Source organism: Euleptes europaea, chromosome 5 (genome assembly GCF_029931775.1).
Source record: "Euleptes europaea isolate rEulEur1 chromosome 5, rEulEur1.hap1, whole genome shotgun sequence".
In the NCBI taxonomy this organism is placed as follows: domain Eukaryota; kingdom Metazoa; phylum Chordata; class Lepidosauria; order Squamata; family Sphaerodactylidae; genus Euleptes; species Euleptes europaea.
In genome coordinates this window covers 80944395-80966045 of record NC_079316.1, presented here as the reverse complement: position 1 = coordinate 80966045, position 21651 = coordinate 80944395, and the positions used below count along the sequence as shown (strand labels likewise).

At 45.9% G+C, this 21651-nt stretch overlaps 2 protein-coding genes across 3 annotated transcripts in view; one reads left to right on the top strand and one right to left on the bottom strand.

Moving 5' to 3' along the window:
• The window catches only part of MYOF (myoferlin), a 121186-nt gene that overhangs the window by 1262 nt on the left and 98273 nt on the right, over positions 1-21651 (top strand). For both annotated transcript variants that reach the window (XM_056850039.1, XM_056850038.1), the window contains exons 2-3: positions 7315-7370; positions 8659-8750. In XM_056850039.1, the coding sequence (XP_056706017.1) occupies positions 7315-7370; positions 8659-8750 (148 nt within the window). The remainder of the gene's footprint in view (positions 1-7314; positions 7371-8658; positions 8751-21651) is intronic.
• The window catches only part of LGI1 (leucine rich glioma inactivated 1), a 290579-nt gene that overhangs the window by 240554 nt on the left and 28374 nt on the right, over positions 1-21651 (bottom strand). The window lies entirely within an intron of this gene.

Below are 21651 nucleotides of genomic sequence, written 5' to 3'. Positions count from 1 at the left end.
CCATATTTTAGGGACATTCAGCACTGTCCTTGCAGTGAATTAAACTCTTCCCACTGGTGCCTTGCAAAACAGGAACTCGTGAATGATTGACCACTGAGCTAAATATATATATATATTTTTGTCGTTGTGAAATAGTTAGTTGCAAAAAGGCACACTTTGAAAGAGTTATTGTTTCCAAAATCTGGAACAGATGAAACAGTGTCTGAAATACGATGTCATCTTAAAATCATATTTATGATTCACACCACCGATACCTGGACTTGTTTTCGAGCTGTGTTTATTGCTTTTTCTCAGCATAACTGGATTTGTGTGGGGTAGGCTGCATGTATGGAGGAATTAAATGCAGGAATTACAAGGTCCTTATCCAAGATGGCTTTGATTTTCAAACTGTGTTTCTAGTGACCCTGGGGCTCCTCAAAAGGTTGATGGGAAGATCAGTTGTGATGGGAAAGCTTCCCTGAAAGATCTTCCTCTGCAGCATGCAGCCCTAGTAGAGTACTGGGTGCATCCTAGGTGTGAATGGAACATGCACAGAATACTTTGCAACATGCAGGTTGCCAAACTCCATGTACAAGCTGGAGATCTGCTATTACAGCTGATCTCCAGCCGACAGAGATTAGTTCACCTGGATAAAATGGCCCCTTTACAAATTGGACTCTATGGCATTGAAGTCCCTCCCCAAGCCCCACTCTCCTCAGGCTCCACCCCAGAAACCTCCACCGGTGGTGAAGAGGGACCTGGCAACCCTACTAATGTGGAAGTATTCCCTCAGTAGGCAAGCTGATATAGGAAACACAACCAAATCACTGCAGTAGGATCTTTCCAGGAGTGCTTCTGGCATGTAGGTAGGAAGAATGGCTCACTAAGTTTCTTTAGTAGATGAACATACTTCACTGTATTTGGAACACATCATTTATAGAATTGCTATTATTTTTCTTCATAAATCTTAAGTTACGGAACTTAAAATGGATGCAACTCAAAGAGATTGGTTCGTTCAGGGAATGTCAGAATTTGAGTCCAGAGTCCCAAGAAAACCCTGTAAAAATTACTGGAATGCAGGAATTGTGGCCTCATGGTGAATCAGCCAGGGTGCCAATTTACCATATGCATATTTGAATCAGTTTACTGGCCAGGGTGGGGTGGGGGTTAAAAGAAGGGTAAAAAATGTAACTTATGAATCAGTCTATTTTTGTCAAATGATTAACTGAAAGTTTCCAACAGCAGCAGCTTTCTAGGCAGTGGAAAAGCAAAGCAGTGATTCTAGTGCCTCTGTGGGATTGGGATGTGGGTGGTGTTTCTAGGATCAGAGCCAAAAGTAAGTGTGAGTAGAAGTAACTCCAGTACAAGCAAAACGTCATGGCCCGGGATGCAAATTCAGAAAGCAAGGGAACATGCTACCAGAAGCAAGCATGCAGGATAAATCTCAGTGGAATGGAATATGTAGGGGCAGTAAACAGTACTTCTGATTGCCAGATGCCAAGGGTAAATAGCAGTCAAGGTAGGGTGCCAGCCTCCACTTGGTTACTGGAGATCTCTTGATATTACAACTGATGTTCAGGTGACAGAGATCAGTTCCCCTGGAGAAAATTGCCGCTTTGGACTCTATGGCACTGAAGCCCCTCCCCTTTCCAAACCCTACCCTCCTCAGGCTCCACCCCCAAAATCTCCAGGTATTTCTCAACCCGGAGCTGGGAACCCTAAGTCAAGGGCTATCACAGGTCTGCTCTGATCATGACCTTCCCTGGATATCTCTGGCTGGCCAAGTATTGAAACCATGATGCCTGCTAATACTTGAGTGAAATTCCTCCTTGACATTCCCTGTTGTAATAGCAGGCTAGAAGTAGTAGCCAAAAGGGTCAACAGCCCTCCCACAGGGTGATACCACCAGCTCCCTCAGCACAGAGATCGGGATTTCACCTCTACCACTGACTTATCCACACATGAAAAACAACTAGTGCTCTGATACCTCTGGGTATCGAGTGGAGCTGCCTTCAGTATTTTTGGAATAGAAGCTCTGGAGAGCCTTGGCATTTTTCAGCCTTGACAGCTCATATTCCAAAATACTTTTATGAGCGGTATATTTTAAAACAAAAGGGGGGGAGTACGATATAAATTCATGAAGGCTTTGAAAAGACCTCTAGCAACTTTAAAAATATATATATTTATTTTGAATTGGGACAATTAAGCATGTTCAGCAAGAGGCCATTGCAGTGTCTTACAGAATTAAAACACAAGCAAAACAGAGCTAAAGATGATAAAATACCACCAACACATGGAATGAAAAAGATACAGGCCAAAGAGCAAAAGTTTCCAGGAGAGATGATAATAATAATTATAGTAGTTTATCATGACGGGGCAGCAGCAATTCTAAAGGATCCACACATCCCTAGCTGTTGTGTTAGTTCAAGGGAAATCCAGCAGGCAAATAGTTATGCTAGGGCAGTATCCAGTGACATTTGTATTGAGAAAAAAATCCTGGGCACAATCCTGCCAATGCCAAGCATTTTTAAAACTTCAGTCCTGTGTGATGTGGGTTGAAGATGTCATTGATTTAAATGTGAGAAATTTAAGCATTGTACATAATTCTCCCACTGAAATAAATGAGTTCTATATCCATTTGAGAGAGAACCCCCCCCCCCCAATCAGAGTATCAGACTCCTTACTGTATTTGGTACAATCCCTCATGTTAACTTGCAGCAGCATACAAGAGTTTGTGTGCTAAAAATAGGTGCACCCAAGGATAGAGCACTATCATTATTTGCAAACTGAAAACGGCATTGATACGGCTGAATTTATGTTTGGTCACTTTTTACATCAGAGTATTTGTACACTGAGTTTGTTTTTGATTAATTGTTATAACAATGAGAGAAATATAAACAGTGTGTCGCTCCTGTGCTTCAGCAAAGCCGGGTAAAAGTCCCCAGGCTGTGGGCTTAGTTTTGACCTCTGAGTAAACACGGCTGAAGTTTGGTAGATTAAGCTGAATGACACAAAAGTCAAAGCAATGCCTCAGTCACTACTAGTGATTTTCTTTCATCTAATAGAGCAGAGGTCCTCGGCGTAGAGCCTGCCAATGTCTTTCTTGATGCCCAGCGAATGTTTTTAGAGAGTGGGTGGGGTCAAGAGGGGTTCTGGCCCACCGGGGCTTCTGATTTGCTGCTGAAGATCTGATTATCTATGCAGATTAAAATAACGTTGTTTCAGTGACAGCTGGCACCACAGTGTTTGACATTTTTATTAATGGATCTCTCTTTTGTTGATTTATTCTTTATTTTATTTAGTGAAACTTTTACACCCCGCCTCTCCTCGAGGTTCAAGGTGGCTTACAATAACGGTTAAAAAAAAAAACATCTGTTGATAAAATAAAATAACCAATGCCAAATCTCTCCCTCCTTAAAAGATGCCTGTCATTCAAAATCCCCTTAAAAGCTTTGGCAAACGAACAGGACTCATAGCCTTCCCCGTCAGACAGCCCATTCCACAAAACAGAAGACACGATGGAAAAGGCCCGGGCTCCAGTCAATGCCTGATGGGCTGACCCTAAGTGGTAGCATAGCGAAGAAATGGCTGTCTGACAACCCACAGTTGGTGCTCAGGGATATACAGAAGGAGGCAGTCCCTCAAATAATATTTAACGATCTTTGCTTTGCCTTTGGATCATTCAAAGGTTTCACTTTCCACAAAGTCTTGCCTAAATGTTAACACAGGATGGCTCATATAACACAGAACGAAAAAATATATGGTGGGTTGGAAGAAGAAGAAGAAGAAGAAGAGTTGGTTTTTATATGCTGATTTTCTCTACCTTTTAAGGGGAATCAAACCAGTTTACAATCTCATTTCCTTCCCCTCCCCACACCAGACACCCTATGAGGTAGGTGTGGCTGGGAGAACTCTAAAAGAGAACTGTGACTAGCTCAAGGACACCCAGCTGGCTTCATGTGTAGGAGTGGGAAAACTAACCCAGTTCACCCAATTAGAGTCTGCTGCTCTTAACCACTACACTACATTGGCTCTCCATTGGTACACAGAGCAAAATCCTGCTATGAATATCCAAGACCCATCACCTGCCTTGGGTGGAATGGCAGCAGCAACCAGAACTGCAATACAATCCTAAACAGAGTCACACCTTTCTAAGCCCATCAACCATCTGTGTAGCTTTGCTTAGCATTGCACTGTTATAGTGCAATCCTGGGCAGAGTCACTTCAGTCTAAACCCATTGATATTAATGGTTTAGACTGAAGTAGCTCTTTATAGGATTGTGCTGTCAATCCCCAGAATGAAATTTGGTTGGTTCAGCCTTGTTCATAACTATTGCCCATGTGTGTGTACAATGCCATCAAGGTGCAGCTGAGAGCCAGCGTGGTGTAGTAGTTAAGAGCAGTGGTTTGGAGCCGTGGACTCTGATCTGGAGAACTGGGTTTGATTCCCCACTCCTCCACATGAGCGGTGGACGCTTATCTGGTGAACCGGGTTGGTTTCCCCACTCCTACTCATGAAGCCAGCTGGGTGACCTTGGGCTAGTCACAGCTCTTTTAGAGCTCTCTCAGCCCCACCTACCTCACAAGATGTCTGTTGTGGGGAGGAGAAGGGAAGGTGCTTGCAAGCCGGTTTGAGTCTTCCTTAAGTGGTGGAGAAAGTCGACATATAAAAACCAACTCTTCTTCTTCTGCGACCCAGTTGGGTTTTCAAGGCAAGAGACTAACAGAGGTGGTTTGCCACTGCCCTCCGCTAGTATTCCTTGGTGGTCTCCCATCCAAGTACTAACCAGTGCTCACCCTGCTTAGCTCCTGAGGTCTGATGAGATCCGGCTAGCCTGGGCCATCCACACAGAGCTGTCTCTGGACTGTAACGGTTTCAAAAGGAGTTGCACGTAGAATTGAGTTTACTTAGAAGTGAATTCTCATAATTTCAGTAAACCCCTTTGAAGGAAGAAGGCTTAAGCGTGCATCCTTAGCTTTCGTTGCTCAAAGAATATTATTGCAGTTCAAGACTGTCAGAAAGGAGTAAGAAAGCATGGCTGAAGGAGGGCCTCTTGTGGCCAGCAGACCCCAGGAGCAGCCATTTGGGAGGCATTTGGGGCTGCAGCAGTAGGGGGAGTTGAGCAAGTCAGACTGTGGATTTCTATCCTTTTGCCCATCAAACTGTTCTATTGTATCCGGTAAGTTTGTACCAATGCCAGGTGTTGTACCAGTGCATTTCAATGTCACACACAGGTTAAAGCGACAAGATTTAAAAGGTTATTTGATTTGAAGAGGGTTTTTCCTTTGCCCATTGTAAATTTGCTGTCCTTTGTGTCTGGCTTGAGTCAGTATCCTGCACAGACCATTTTTAAAAAAAAGTTAATTCCTGTAACATGAGTCAGTTCCCTGCTTTCTGCTCAAGGGGTAAACAGTCAGCACCTCCCTGCTACATCCAGCAGAAAGAACTAGAGGCATTATAACTGTGCAGACTGACTCACACATTGCTCAGAAGGAGAAGGGTCGAGAGACACAGAAGTATGTCTGTTTATGTCCATCTCCTAATGAATCCACTGAAATCCATCTAAAAGTTCCTTAGAGGTTCAGTGCAATTTTGGATATAATTATTTTGATTTGGGGTGTTATTACTGGAGACTTATGCAACAAGAGTATGTATTAGATTTACATATCCACACAAAAAAGGAATGTTTTAGTTAACTACATACATTCCTGGAGATCAAGATGATAGGCTTTTAAAAACTTTTAACAGTGGTAGTAGTGAACGCAGAGAATGAAGCTCTCCAGAATTATGAAGTGTGTTTGATGATACAATGATAAAACTCTTGTTTCAGCTCCAAATTGTAATAAAGTCACATCCAAAGGACCAATTTGTTCTGTCTCTTGGGGATGTGATTGTTTGTTTTACTTTATTCCTAGACTGATGTTTTTCACTGACCTGGATCTAGGGTTGCCAGATATCACCCACTAGATCCTGCTGCCTGTCTTTGGCTTAATTGCCCGTAAAATTGGGATGATTTCTTCCATCAGGAGTTGTCCCTTGGGTGAGGGGTACATACCCTGAGAATCTTATTCAAATGAGACTAGAAGACAAATATGTTACAGCCAGAAACATGCTTTGCTTCATTGCCCATAATGCCAGGGGCATTTTCTCCTATATGTGTGATGAGATTTGGCCATGAGAATCCAGTGGGTGAAGAATACAGTTTCTGATTAATTAAGGTTAGATGAAAAGCAAAGAATATTTTTTTATTTGCCATCATCTCACAGCTGACCTATGGTGATCCTGCAGGGTTTTCAAGGAAAGAGATGTTCAGAGGTGGTTTGCTATTACCTGCCTCTCTCTGTGTCATGATGCTGCTATTCCTTGGAGGTCTCCCATCCAAATACTAACCAGGGTCAGGGCTGAGAGTGTGTGACTGACCCAAGGTCTCCCAGCAAGCTTCCATGGCGTTAGTGGGGATTTGAACCTGGTTTCCCAGATCCTAGTCCAACACCTTAACCACTGCACGACGCTGGCTCTAGTCCATTTTTCTCAAGGTAACTCAAGATGGATCTCAAAAACATTTAAATCCATTAAATAACAACAAAGCATCTATAAAACAATATTCGAACCAGCAAGCCAACTTACAGAAAAGTCATCCTCAAAAGATCTGTCTTACACAGTTTGTGGAAAGATAGAACATTTTGTGTTTTCTAGCTTTTCCCACTTAGTCGGAGTTAAAGATGAGAAGGCCTAAGTACCATCTGTACCAGATCACACTTGTCTTCAGAAGGGGGTCTTCTAAATACAGCAGAATATAATGGGCAAAGATACAGTCAGAAATGTGTTTCCCATTTATACTTACAGAAACAAAAGTTAATATAATGAACAACAGACATAACAAAAATAAGCAAAGTTTTTGAAATGAATATGAATATTAAAAAATGTACATCACTGATTTATTTCTTTTACTTTGTTTATACCTCACCTTTCTCCCTAATGTGGACCCAAAGTGGCTCGCATAATTCTCCTCTTCCATTTTATCCTCACAATAATCCTGTAAGGTAGGTTAGATTCAGCATTCTAAACAGTACACCACACAAGCCCTCTAAGTAATCAATGTCTGTGTAAATTACTAGTCACAGTATTTGTATGTCCGTATTCAAAGGTAGATTTACAGCACACTTTATGAAATACGATTGTATATAAAATGCTGTCACCAACAATTGGGTAAATCAATTTGGCCTTGTGGTTAGGTATTCACTTGGTTGCATCTGAAATAATTAACATTTTAATATATTATACCTGATAAATTTCTGTTTTTCACATGGTAATCCAATTTTGTTTACTTGTAGATGAAAAAAAGAAAACAAAGTCAATCGACAGTGAACTCAACCCTGTGTGGAATGAGGTGACTTTCTCTTATTTTTGCTTCCACAGTGAATGATATGGCATGTGTGCAAATGTTAACCCTCTTGCCCCACTGAAAATCTCTGAGTGACTCTGGACATATAGAGTAGGGAATGAGAGAACATAAGAAAAGCCATGCTGGATCAGACCAAGGCCCATCAAGTCCAGCAGTCTGTTCCCACAGTGGCCAACCAAGTCCCTCTAGGAAGTCTAGAAACAAGATGTCTGCAGCAGCCTCCTGCCTGTGTTCCCCAGCACCTAATATAATAGGCATGCTCCTCTAATACTGGAGAGAATGAGTTTGCATCCTGACTAGTATTCATTTTGACTAGTAGCCATGGGTAGCCCTGTCTTCCATGAACATGTCCACTCCCCTCTTAAAGCCTTTCAAGTTGGCAGCCATCACCACATCCTGGGGCAGGGAGTTCCACAGTTTAACAGAAAACCCACAAGTGCCACATGCTTCAGTTCCCCATGCTTCTGATGACCAGAACTTCTGTGTGTCTTGCTGAAGTGTCTGCATGTGGAGATGGCTTATACATTTCACTTTATCAGGGGATATGCAAGTTTTGTTTCAAAAGAGAAGGAGAAAGGGGCATTTGCACTTTCTCTTTCCCCCTGCATTCCACAACAGCTGCTTTGAGAACCCGGAAAGTGAAATGCTCTGCATTCAAAGAGATGTCTAGAAACAAGCATGAAATGAAGTGAGCTGTGTCGAGTGCAGGAAGGCATCAACCGATGTCTGTCAACTGAGGCACATTTCTGCCTTGCTGAAGTCAAGAGAATTTTGTCAGTTATTTCAGTGAGAAGGATTCCCCAAAACTGCCACTCTACAGACACCTTATTTTGGGAAGTGCTCCCACCTACGCCCCGGATCCCCCTTCCTGCGGCAGCATCTTGCACCTCCTCAAAAGCCATTCCTGAGGGCCAGTTGCCCCTTGGGAATGGCATGGAATATGGCGCTAAAGGAGAAAAATGTACAGAAAAACCTTCCCTCTTATACCAGTGTTCCTTAAACACCCATTTATGGACAAGATTGTGCAAAACAGAGGAGGGAATTTCTGACAATTCCCACTTCTTGCTGCAGCCTTTTTGCAGAGAAGGGAGGGAGGGAGGGGAGGCCGGCTCTTCCAATATTCCCATCGCTGTCCTCAACCATAAGCCTGGCGGAGCACCTCTGTTTTACAGATTTAAACAGATGTTTAAAAAGTTGATCCATTAAATTTTTTTTTAGTTGCTTATCAATTGTTTCCGTTTTAATAGCTGATAATCTGATTTTCTCTGCACAGATACTTGAGTTTGATTTGAAAGGAATACCTCTGGATATATCATCATCCCTGCTGATTGTCGTGAAAGACTTTGAAACCATAGGACAAAACAAGTACGTTGTTCGTTAAAAAAAAATTAGTACATTTATTTTCACTTTAACAAAAAAAGTGACTTTTAACAATAGCATCAAATAATTTTGCACTCAGTTTGTATGATAGCATTAGCTAAGTATATTTTCCAGATCCAGTTCCAGTGCAAAAAGAGCGCCTGTATGCAAATAAGCATCTAGGCATAACTTGCTTATAACTTTCGGCGTTTCATCACAGTGGCTGTTAAATAATAAACTACAGATAGAGTAACAGCCTTATCTTTACCAGACAGCTGATAGATTAAATGTTAGTCACGAGAACAAACAGGAAAGTATGAAATCAATGGAGTTATAAGAGAAGATCTTATAGAAGAATATGGGTAAGTGCTACTGTCTTTGCCTTTCCACACGGGCAGACTCTCTGTTCGACTGGGCTATCTTGGAATCTGCCAGTTAATTCATTGAGGGGCAAGGCATTGTGTCTGGCCAAGAAGAAAAGTCTTTGAAAGGTTGGAATGGTTAAGAATTCTAAGTAGTCTGGTAGCACTGGAAAAGATGCGGTACTCTGTCCCCAGAACGAGGGTTTTTTAAGCATCAAATATCGTGCAGGATTCCTTCACTGCTAGCTATTCTTTCTACTTCAACTGTCTTTTCATCAGTATTTTTAAACTGTGTGCACTATGGGAAGATAAGAGCTGTGCTGGAAATATATTTCTGCTTCCTTATTTAGCATCCCAGCAGTTAGTCAGTTCACGTGGAATGCCATTTTTATTTTCATGTGAGCAACCCCTAGGGTGTCTACACTCTCTGTTCCTCTTCTCTTTGTATGCTCTGATTGCCTCTCACACTTCCTGGTTAGTGGCAAACTACACTAGAGGACTTGCGCTATAAGAGTGTTACGTTGAAGGTGACGGAGTAGGGATGCCAACTGCCAGGTAGTAGCAGGAGATCTCCTGCTAATTCTCTCGCAAGTAAGTGGGTTCCCAGGGCCAAAGTCCGGAGAGGCCGGGCGGCATGGATGTGCCTGCATGCTGGCTCAAAAGGTCTGTTTTTCGGATCAGTCTGGATTAGGGCTGCCAAGTACTAGCTGGAGATCTCCTGCTATTACAACTGATCTCCAGCCGATAGAGATCAGTTCACCTGGAGGAAATGGCTGCTTGGGCAATTGGACTCTATGGCCTTGAAGTCCCTCCCCTCCCCAAACCCCACCCTCCTCAGGCTCCGCCCCAAAAATCTCCGGTTGTGAAGAGGGACCTGGCAACCCTACGTGGGAGGAAGATGCTCTGAAGGTGTAGTACGAATGGATTAGGGGAGAGAACTGAGAAGTGTAGACAAAATGACACTTTTGTGTTTCTGCGGAAGCTTAAGTGGCTTTTGCGGGAGGTAAATTGTAAAAGGCGACCCCAGCAAGGGGCCACCAAGGCAATTAAGAATCAAAGGTGGTTTGCCATTGCCTTCCTCTGCAGAGTCTTCCTTGGAGGTCTCCCTTCCAAGTTCTGACCCTGCTTAGCTTCTGAGATCTGACAAGACCATGTTGCCTTCCCTCCCTCACAGAAGGCATAGGGCCTGGCAAACGGGCAAAAGGAGCTGCTAAACTTATGTAAGCTCCCCAAAAAGCTTGGATAAAAATGGGAAGGGGCTGGGAAACTTCTTCAGCAGTTTTTGGGTCAGGATCATAGCTGGGTCAGCTAAAAGCCTTCCCCAGATAGTTATCAGGCTATTATTTTGGGTAATGATGATATATATATTAAATAGATGTTCTCTTCATACAAGTCCAACTTATATATCTGGTGAAAATGGCCCACCCTATTTGGTGGGCCTGCGGCTTAGCGGTAGAGCATCTTCTTTGTGTGCATAAGGGACTAGAATCAATCCCCAGCATCTCCAGTTAAAAGGTTCAGGTAGTAATTGAAGTGAAAGACCTCCTCTTCCAGGGACCTTGGAAAGATGCATCCAGTTAGTACTGACATAGATAGGCTAATCATCTGACTCAGTATATGGAAGCGTCATGTGCGTGAAAATTGTAAGCTTCAGTGTGCAGGATTGCTACCAAGCACATATTGTGGCAAATTGTCCTCTGTTGTGGAGATATGCATAAAAACAATGCTACTAGGATCATAGTTGTTTGTATTGTGTGATTTCCCCCCATTGTTACAACTACGGTTGCCAGGTCCCTCTTTGCCACCGGCGGGAGGTTTTAGGGGCGGAGCCTGAGGGGGCGGGGTTTGGGGAGGGACTTCAATGCCATAGGGCCCAATGGCCAAAGTGGCCCTTTTCTCCAGGTGAACTGATCTCTATTGGCTGGAGATCAGTTGTAATAGAAGGAGATCTCCAGCTACTACCTGAAGGTTGGCAACCCTAGTTACAGCTCTTATTGCCATGAAGATTGCAGTCTTACAGCCCATTCCTGAGCTGTGCTGGCGGTCCGACCCAAGGCCTTTGGAGGCCGACAAAGGCCTCCGCCTGCGCAAGGGCCCACAACGCCGGTGCCCAGAAGGTGCATGCCGGCTTTAGTGGCCCCAGCGCCATTGTGCACGCCCGGGCGCCGGTCCCTGGGCGCCGGTGCCGCGGCGCTGGGCCCAGATGCCGCCGGAGCCTCCCGCCGGCATCCGGTCATCAGCACAGGCCACTGCGGCGTTCCCGGGGCATTATGGCGCCGGCCAGGTTGCGGGGCCGATGTTAGTTGGTCTCCTGAGCCGTTTCGGCTCGGGAACGCTCCCCCTTTTTGCCGAGATAGGCCACCTTTTAGGTGGCCCTTTTATAGCCCTTTTAGGTGGTGTATCTCCCGTGCTATCCTATGAGGGTTGCACGGTTTTTTTGTGTCGGGCCGAGATTTCAGTGGTGCCGAAATCTCCTTAGGAGGCAACGCCAGCTGTGAAAGAAATTGATAAATATCCCTGGCCAGGAGTAACATGAATTTTTTTTTAAGTAAATAACTTTTTATCTGAACATTCAAGCAGTTTAAGTCTGGTATCTAAGCCAGGATTTCAGTCGGGTCTCGTTTTTGTCTACACCGGCTCTATCCATTTATAGCAAGGGTGGGGAACGTCAGGCCCGGGGGCCGTATCAGGCCCACGAAATCATTTGGTCTGGCCCTTTGTGGGTCCTGGCAGATCTCTAGCTCAGAAGGATCTAAGACTGGCGATCTGCCCCCTCCCATGGACAGGAATAGCCTCTATTCAAGGCAGATTTGAGTTTGTTTTGACGAGAAAAGGAACCTTCCCCCCCCCTTGCAGAAAAATCATTAGCTATGGAGCTGCTAGGACCGCCCAAGAAACTGTGTTAACCCTTTCCCACCTGGGCCGTGGAGAAACGTATTCCCTCTGTACTACAAGAGGGCTGGGGGCGGAAGTGGCAACAACAGAGGGATTTAAGGGGGCAGAGCCAGAATGCGTGGGGGTGAGTTCTAAGTTGATAATTTTGTATGGTCCGCGAATGATGTTATAAATATCCAAATGGCCCTTGGCAGAAGGTTCCCCACCCCTGATTTATAGGCTGTTTGCAGCATCAGTTGTGATTATATTTCATATAATTATCATCAGGCCTTGTTCTAAAGGAGGAAAGGCAGGGCATAAAGATTTATTCCGAGTAGCACCCAATTATTCATTTTAAGTACAAATAATGAGCGAACAAAGAAGACTTCCTGGGGAAAGTGCTTTGTTGCTGCCCCGTAGGCCACTCATGTACAACCACATGCGGCACTGGTTGTAACTAGGGTTGGCATCCACTTCCAAAAAGCATCCTGGCATGCTCTTGTGAGTTTAACAGCAGGTTGATATGTGGAAATCAGTAGGTGTACACAATGTGGAACTAATAACCAATGAATATCTACAGTTTAAACTGCCGTTAAAGGTACAGGAGCTGGAACGGGTATAAAAAAATTGGCAGCTTTAGTTATAATGCTCTCAGGAGTTTATGTATGACCAAGTAACACGGTGTTTGTAGTCAGTAGTTACAACCACTGTGGCGTATTAACAAGTATATCCACGACTATTCAGATATTGTACATCAGACTATTCAGTATATCAAGTATATGAGATTATTCAGAATAGCCCAAACGCACTGCCATTTAATGGGTGTCATATAATCTCTTGTAGTAACTCTTTTCAGTTAATAGATCCACAGCCAGTGCTTCTGATAGTCGCTGACTGTGGGGAGGTGCTGTGGGTCAGTGATAGAGCATCTGCTTTGCATGCAGAAGGTCCCCAGTTCAATCCACATCATCTCCAGTGAAAATGATCAGGTGGGCTGCCAAGTCAGATTAGACAATACTGACCTAGGCAGACATTTGGTCTGGCTCAGTATAAGGCAGCTTCATGTACTCACTCCTGCAACTGATTCTTCAGCTGGTATTCATTCTTGCTGAATAAAAGTACAAGTGATGGATGTCTTGCTGCGTAGTTCATACGTGAACAGCCATCTGTGATTTGTTCAGCAAGAGGAGAGGGGTTGTATTGCACTGAGAGAGGAGGGAGAGAGGCATGTGACACATTCCTGATCTCTTCCATACCAGTCTCCAGGACTGGGAATTACCTCTGAAGTAGACCTTTCCACACGGTAGGACAGGCGTCAGGAATAAGATTAAATTTCCAGATGTAATAAAAGTATGTGCTGTGGTGTTATTTTTTTTTTAATGAAGTAGCTCCTTTACATTGGACGAATAGAAGTGGATGCCCAGAGGTGTAAGCAGTAGATTGTACCCTTTATTTGTAAATGCCAGGTAATATTTCTGATCAAAGCAACACAAATAGATGGGGTTCCGTTCCCAGCAGAGAAAACGCTGTTCCTGCTTCTACCAGCTTTTCGGCTTAACTGACTTATGCTCTTAAGGGAATAAACTCAGTAAAAAAAAAAATTCCTTACAGCTGTGCACCGCCAACGAACGACTCACGGCTGTGGCATGTCCCTGTACTTGAAGCGAACATGAACAGTGTGTATTTTTCCATTTCTTGAAACTTGCTCTGACTTGTAGAAGCCTTATCGGATTTAAGACCAGACAAGGCTTAAGGCATAACTGCCGCGGCGGCAAAACACAAGCTCAGTGGAAAAGCACTTTTGAAAACCCACAACTGCATAATGTTAACATTCAGTAAAAAAGAACAGTAGACCCGTGCCATGTGACTAACTGCATGACTAGGTTTTCCCGTGTAAGAAGTCTGGATGAGAGAAGCCATCTGCTTTCTGTTATGTTGGCTTTACTCTTTGAAGTTTCCCATTTTGTTAAAGTTTTTTCCCCCCTTTGGATTTTTTTTTTTAAATACAAAAGAATCGTAATAATGGGGGGACATGTTCCATTTCTGCACAGTAGATTTTCATATTGCAGGAAGCCAGTTTCACCAAAGTTTGAGTCAAGCGATTGTATTCTTTGTGTAGGAGGAGAAGCTGACAGTGTTGCGCATTTTTTCCAGGCACTGACGGGTTGGTAACCTAGCAGTGAGAGAGCAAATTGGTAGGCCAGTCCCCTTATTTAAGTAAACAGCCATTACTCCACAGTAAGGAATGTACATTTGCAGCACATTTCTGAAACTCTCATGCAGCCCGATCCTCTACATGCTTAGTTCGAAGAAAGTAAATGCATCTGTGTTTAGTAGGACTTGCTGCCAGGTGGGTGTCCATTAGGATTGCAGCCTCAGATTTGTAAACAGAACTGTTCAAACAATTTCTAGTTCTCTATCCTGTATACAAAACATGTTACATCCTGATATGATGTTTGAAACCACATATGGAAGTGGGGGGAAGCCATTTGCTTTCTATAGGAATAGCCTGTATCCTTATTAGCATAGTTCAGAGAACCAAGTGGCTTGTGTGGCATTGCTATGAATACATAACAGAAGGGCCAGTTTCAATTCTTTGCATTTTCATCCTAGCAGAGAGAAGAAGAAGAGTTGGTTTTTATATGCCGATTTTCTCTACCTTTTAAGGAGAATCAAACCGGCTTACAATCGCCTTCCCTCCCCCCCGCCACAGACACCTTGTGAGGTAGATGAGGGCTGAGAGAGTTCAGAGAGAACTGTGACTAGCCCAAGGTCACCCAGCTGGCTGCAGGTGTATGAGCCGGGAATCGAACCCGGTTCGCCAGATTAGAGTCCGCCACTCATGTGGAGGAGTGGGGAATCGAACCCGCTTCGCCAGATTAGAGTCCACTGCTCTTAACCACTATACCATGCTGGCTCTACATTGCTACATTGTCACTGTTCATATGAATGCTTTTGGTGTGATAGATTTGTTTTGGTGATGCACAAGGCAAAAGGAAAAGCTGTTGCCCAACAGCAGTAGACAATTGATATACAGGTTGAGTATCCCTTATCCGGACATCTGATATCCAGACTAGGGTTGCCAGGTCCCACTTTGCCACAGGTGGGAGGTTTTTGGGGCGGAGACTGAGGAGGACGGGGTTTGGGGAGGGGAGGGACTTCAAGGCCATAGAGTCCAATTGCCAAAGGTGCCATTTTCTCCAGGGGATCTTATTTCTATCGGCTGGAGATCAGTTGTAATAGCAGGAGATCTCCAGCTAGTACTTGGAGTTGGCAGCCCTAATCCAGACTGATCCGAAAAACAGACCTTTTGAGCCGGCATGCAGGCACATCCATGCCGCCCAGCCTCTCCGAACTTTGGCCCTGGGAACCCACTTATCTGCGAGAGATAAAGAGAGATGGCCAGGCCAGCCAGAGGGAGAAAGCGCAGCTCCCCGACCCCCGTGTTCTGGAAACAGAGGAGTCAGGGTGGGGAGGAAAAAAAAGGTGGGGAGGAAAAAAAAGGGAAGCCATTTTTTCCTTCCACTGGCACGCATCCTAAAAGCTGCTAGAAGCTGCTTCACTCAGGCTGGGGACTTGATATTCCAAAATATTCCAAAATACAGAAAGATCCGAAATATGGACCACTTCTGGTCCCAAGCAGTCCGGATAAGGGATAGGTAACCTGTAGTCACATATCGTTATAGGTTGCCACAATTCAAATTTGACCGTCAGGAAATCCTATGCAAATGGAAATCTTGTGCAAAGAACATTGTGAGTGCCGCTTGCAGCTAGAATTTTATGTGAGCACTGAGGGTAATTCCCCCCCTCCACTGCTTCTTAATGGGTGTTGGTGCTGTGGCTATCCTTCTGGATTGTACAGTGGTATCACTGTTATGACATATATAAAAAATAAAAGAAAAATCCATAATAGTGAAGGGCAAACTATTCCTATCTATGAATCAGGCGCCAGTGTAGTGTAATGCAGCATGCAAGATTTTGGCAGAAGAGATCTGGCCACTGAGTGTCTTTGGAGCAGACACTCTTCTCAGGCTAGCCCATTTCACAGAGGTCTTTTATGCATGGGCTGGATCTCCCTGCTTGGACCAGGGTTCATTGCACATTAAAGTAACCCGGGTTGGGGGAAACTGTATGCATAGGCTTGAATGATCAGGGACGAAACTGTGTGCTCATTGAACCATGAATACAGAAAAGCAGTCTCCCAAGCTCAAATCAAGTCCCACCCCTTTAAATGCTGCTCTGTAATTGGCTTACCTTGCAGTGCTCCCCGTAAGAGAAGATTTCCTTCCCCCCAAACCCAACTGCCGCATAAAAAAGCATTTTAAGAGCAAAAAACAAAAAAACTGAACTATCTGAAGGAAAGGGGGGGGGGGAGAAATCCAAGCCTCATTTTTAAAAAGCCTTTCTTTTGCTCAGAAAGAGCTCAGAGGAAGCAGGAAGCACTTGAATCCACGCCTCCATGCTGCGTGATGGGCTGAGAGAGAAGCCAATCTTCTCTTTCCCCCCCTAATGCAGTATGCACGCTCTGTGACTCCGGAATGAGCCAGGATGAACGGTTTAATTCAGGCCAGAAGAGGGATGGGATAAGCTGGGTTCGTTTTGCATTGAAACAGTGTTGAGCTTCCAAGGAATAAAATAGCGTGCGTACTGAAAAATTTGATCCTGGCTGAAACAGGGAATAAAGGAGGTTAAAGCGACCATGCATAAATGACCAGAGTTGTTGTGAGAATAAAACTAGGAGAGGACCCAATATATGGTCTTTAGCAAAGCGTAGTGTGAATGACTGTAATTATATCTAGTGGATCAAGGTTTCTGTTCTGCAATTGGAGTCTGGGAAGGAGGGCAAATGATAAACCCACACTAAGCCATAATGTGATGAGTCAGTTAAATCCAGGGTGTAGCCAGAAGATTCCTTGCACTTACCCTCCCCACATCCTCATACGCTGTGGAGTGATAAGCGCTGGGTGGAAATTTGCGCATTCAAGTCTTGTCCAAAAATGGAAGCAGCAGGAAAGAGGAAGTGCTATACAGAAATGTCTGAAGCCTTCATTTCATGCAGCTGATCAACTGGGCTCTGCTCACCAAAAAGCAGGTTACGAGCTTGTGGGGTGCTCATGGACCCAGCCTTGCTGTTTGAAAAGCCGGTTTTAGCGGTGGATCTCTTCTTTTTTTAGATTCATCCAGTCTCGCTGTGCTGATCCATGCTTTTGTACCTTCACAGTTGGATTACTGTAATGCACTCCTCTTTGAGCTGCCCTTGAAGACAACCCGGAAACTGCTAGCTGGCCCAGAATGCAGCAGCCTGATTATTGGCAGGGGCTCTTCGATGGGAACACACATTGCTCATTTGGAAACAGCTACAATGGCTGCCAGTTTGATTCTGACTTTATTTTATTCAATTTATACCCTGCCCTGTACCATCCTAAGATGGGTTCAGGGCGGCTTCCAACAATATATACCTACAGTATAATAAAATATAAATTTACAACTCATACAGCAGGTTAAAATAGCCATCCAATTTATACCTACTGCCACAAAAAAATTGCATTACAATTTAAGGATGAGGAGCCTATTATAGATTGTAGGGCCCAAAGATAGCAAATTAAAGCAAGGCAAAGAGGGCAGAAATTAAAAGTTTTTGCAAATTAAAGCAAGCAAAACAGGGGGGGGAAGGGAATGAGGCCAATTTATTGAAGAAACTGTCACTGTCTCAACCATATGCCTGGCAGAACATCTCTGTCAAGGTACTGGTTATAACCTTGAAAGCCCTTCATAGCTTGGGGGCTCCCATGTCTGAAGGAGCGTATCCTCCCAGATGTTCCTGTGGGCCAAGTACAGTCATCAGACTGCCACCTGCTGGCTGTTCCCATGAGTTGCCTTCCTGGTGTTGACCAAAGCCTGGACCTTTTCCATCGGGACTCCTGCTCTGTGGAATGGGATCCCTGGAGAGGTGAGTTGAGCCCCCTCATTGGAGATCTCCAGGAGGTGCTACAAGTCTTGTTAGTGTGCCAGGGCTTTTGATGGGGTATAGCAGTGATGGCGAACCTTTTAGAGACCGAGTGCCCAAACTGCAACCCAAAACCCACTTATTTATCGCCAAGTGCCAATGCGGCAATTTAACCTGAATACTGAGGTTTTAGTTTAGAACAGGGGTGGGGAACCTTTTTTCTGCCAAGGGCCATTTGCATATTTATAACATCGTTCGGGGGCCATACCGGGCGTAGATCTCCTGGTGTGTGTGTGTGTGGGGGGAAGCTAGGGTTGACAGGTCCTCTTCACCACTGGCGGGAGGTTTTGGGGGTGAAGCCTGAGGAGGGCGGGGTTTGGGGAGGAAGACTGCACAGCCATAGAGCCCAATGGCCAAAGTGGCCATTTTCTCCAGGGGAACTGATCTCTATTGGCTGGAGATCAGTTGTAATAGCAGGAGATCTCCAGCCACCACCTGGAGGTTGGCAACCTTAGGGGAGGGTATGCAGAGAAGGCTTGGAGGGTGTCTCAGCTCCCCCAGGTCTTCCCCCTCCTCCCAGGTGGGAAGGCAGCCAGCGGTGGGCCCAGGCAACCAAGGTGCCAGGGGGGCGCAGCTTGCAGCCTGCGGTCGATCTGCAAGGAAGGAAAGAAGGAAGGAAGGAAAGAAAGAAGGAAAGAAGGAAGGACAGAAAGAAGGAAAGAAGGAAGGACAGAAAGAAGTAAGGAAAGAAGGAAGGAAGGAATGAAGGACAGAAAGAAGGAAGGAAAGAAGGACGGAAAGGAAGAAGGAAGGGAAGAAAGGAGGACAGATAGAAGGAAGGAAGGAATGAAGGACAGAAAGAAGGAAGGAAGGAAAGAATGAAGGACAGAAAGAAGGCAGAAAGGAAGCATGGAAAGGAGAGAGAGGGGGGAGGGGGAGGGGGGAGGGAGGGAGAGGGGGGAGGGAGGGAGAGAGAGGGAAAGAGAGGGAAAGAGAGAGAGAGAAGGGGAAAGAGAGAGAGAGAAGGGGAAAGAGAGAGAGAGAAGGGGAAAGAGAGAGAGAGAGGGAAAGAGAGAGAGAAGGGGAAAGAGAGAGAGAGAGAGAGAGAAGGGGAAAGAGAGAGAGAGAGAGAGAGAGAAGGGGAAAGAGAAAGAGAAGGGGAAAGAGAAAGAGAAGGGGAAAGAGAAAGGGAAGGGGAAGGGGAAGGAGAAAGAGAAGGGGAAGGGGAAAGAGAAAGAGAAGGGGAAAGAGAAAGAGAAGGGGAAAGAGAAGGGGAAAGAAAGAGAAGGGGAAAGAAAGAGAAGGGGAAGGGGAAGGAGAAAGAGAAGGGGAAAGAGAAAGAGAAGGGGAAAGAAAGAGAAGGGGAAAGAAAGAGAAAGAGAAGGGGAAAGAGAAAGAGAAGGGGAAAGAGAAAGAGAAGGGGAAGGAGAAAGAGAAGGGGAAGGAGAAAGAGAAGGGGAAGGAGAAAGAGAAGGGGAAAGAGACGGGGAAAGAGACGGGGAAAGAGAAGGGGAAAGAGGAGAGAAAGAATAGGAGAGTGACTGAAACAGGAAGAAAAGAGAGAAAAGCCTTCACACACAGCCGGCTCCCTGCGACCGGGCTTCAGCTTTCCCACCTCTCCCCCCCCCGCCCAAGTCCACAAAAGTCCTCCACCTGATCGGCTCCCACGCGGATGCTCCGGCCCCGGGAGGGAGCGATTGGCTTTTTCCTCTTCTTCCCCCCCTCCCCTCCCCTCCCTCCCTCCCTCCCTCCCTCCCTCCCTCTCTCTCTCTCTGCGGCGGCCGAGAGAGGTTTCAACCCCTGTGCCGCGCGGCGTGCAGGGACGCTTCGCCTTCCCGGCTTGGGGGAAGCGTCTTCCTCCCTCCCGCCTCCTCTTGCCGATGGCGAGAGGGGATTTAAAGGGGCCGCAGCGTTCCTGCACGCTGCGGCTTCAGAGAGGGCCGTGCTCCGCTGCGTTTCTCTGGCAGCTGCAGCGGAGCCCAGGCTGGGCCAGAGACTCCGGGGGCTGCTTGGGCGCAAATCCCGCCGGCCGCCACCGCAGCACGCCCCCTCCCCCGCACGGGCCGCTCCCGCTCCCCGGCTCCGCTTCACAGGCCGCTCGGCTGGGCAGAACCGGGGCGGCGGCGGCGGCTCCTCTTGGCCAAGCGGGGGAGGCGCCGCAGGTGGCGGCCCGGCCTTCAGGGGCCTTTTGCAGCGGGCGGGCGGGCAGGCGGGCCCTGAGGGCGACTGCTGCCGGCTCGCCCGCTGTCCCCGCCCCCAATCCGTAGTCGCTGCGGACCGCCCGTGGCGCGGGGCCAGGCAAAGCCGCGCCTCGGCCCCTCGCCTCCAGCCCGGGAAGGGAAGGGGAAGGAAGGCTGCTTCCCCGGGGGCTGAGTGGAGGCGGCCGGGCGCGTGCCAGCAGAGAGGGCTACGCGTGCCAGAGTCGGCACGCGTGCCATAGGTTCGCCAACACGGGGGTATAGGGTTGCCAGGTTCCCCTAGCCACCGGTGGGGGGTGGGGGATAGGGTTGTCAGTCAGATTCAGGTTGGGAAACTCCTTGAGATTTGGGGATGGAGCCTGGGGAGGACAGAGACCTCGGTGGGGTACAGTGCCATAGAGTCCACCCTCCAAAGCATCCCTTTTCTCCAGGGGAACTGATCTCTGTCATCCAGAGAGGAGCTGTGATTCCGGGGGATCCCCAGGTCCCACAGGCATGAGTGTTCATACTGAAGGAGAGGTGAAATGTGAATGAGCCATAGTGTAGCCATTTCTGTGAAGGCCAAGTAAAAAATGGAGGGGAACGGTTGACCTAGTAATAATCCAGCGCTGTTATCTGTGCTTTTAGTTGAAGTCTCCAAAAGTCTGCATTCCTCACCTCAGAGGGCAAACAAACCTTCAACACCGTTAACACATATCCTGTTTTCTTAGACTAAAGTAGTCAGCATATAGATGTTAGATTATAGTAGTCAGTCTATACGCTCATGTATCATATAGATAAGGTAGGAGCATTCTTAAATTTAAGTTAAGCAGAATGTGTAGAAGTTATGCAAAGTTGTGTTGCAAACAAACCTGGAGGACAAAGAGCTTTGCCAGGATTGGATTTATAGCTCTACAAGGTCTATAGTGGAATGGAGCTGTTGGTGCATGTTCATATATTCATGTGATGTGAAACTTGCTATAAGTGTTCATTTTGGACAAAGGAACGGGGTCAGTGTTTTGAACTCTTGTAGGGACAGATATTTTCCTGGATCATGATCAATTAATACTTTGCTTCTATTGCCTATAGTTTTGCTTATTTGGACCCCTTCAATTGAACCCAAGAAAACTGTAATTTCTCTGTCAATACTATGTGAAGGCTGTGGTATCCAAAGCTAGTGTAATGTTAGATCAGAGAAAATGCCTGATTATCTGTACTTGTATCACTATTGGTGAGCTCTGGACTTCCAAAGGCTGACCCAAAATCTTTCCTTTCAAATTCTACGGTGAGGTTAGAAGGGTATGACTACTTAGGAGAGCACCGCAAGTCCCGCAAAATCTGGAATTTGACTTCAGTACTGCAGCTTACTACTCTGCACCATGGGGCTGTTCTTTCCCCATATATAGGGAGTTATTAATGTAGAGGAAACCATGTAATCCCTCACTTGCAGTCTGAAGTGGGACAATCTATTTTACCACCTCTGCATTTTACTGCTTCATTTCCAGAGTGTTTTGCTGCATGCGTCGACCAGGCCTTTAGCACCAAAC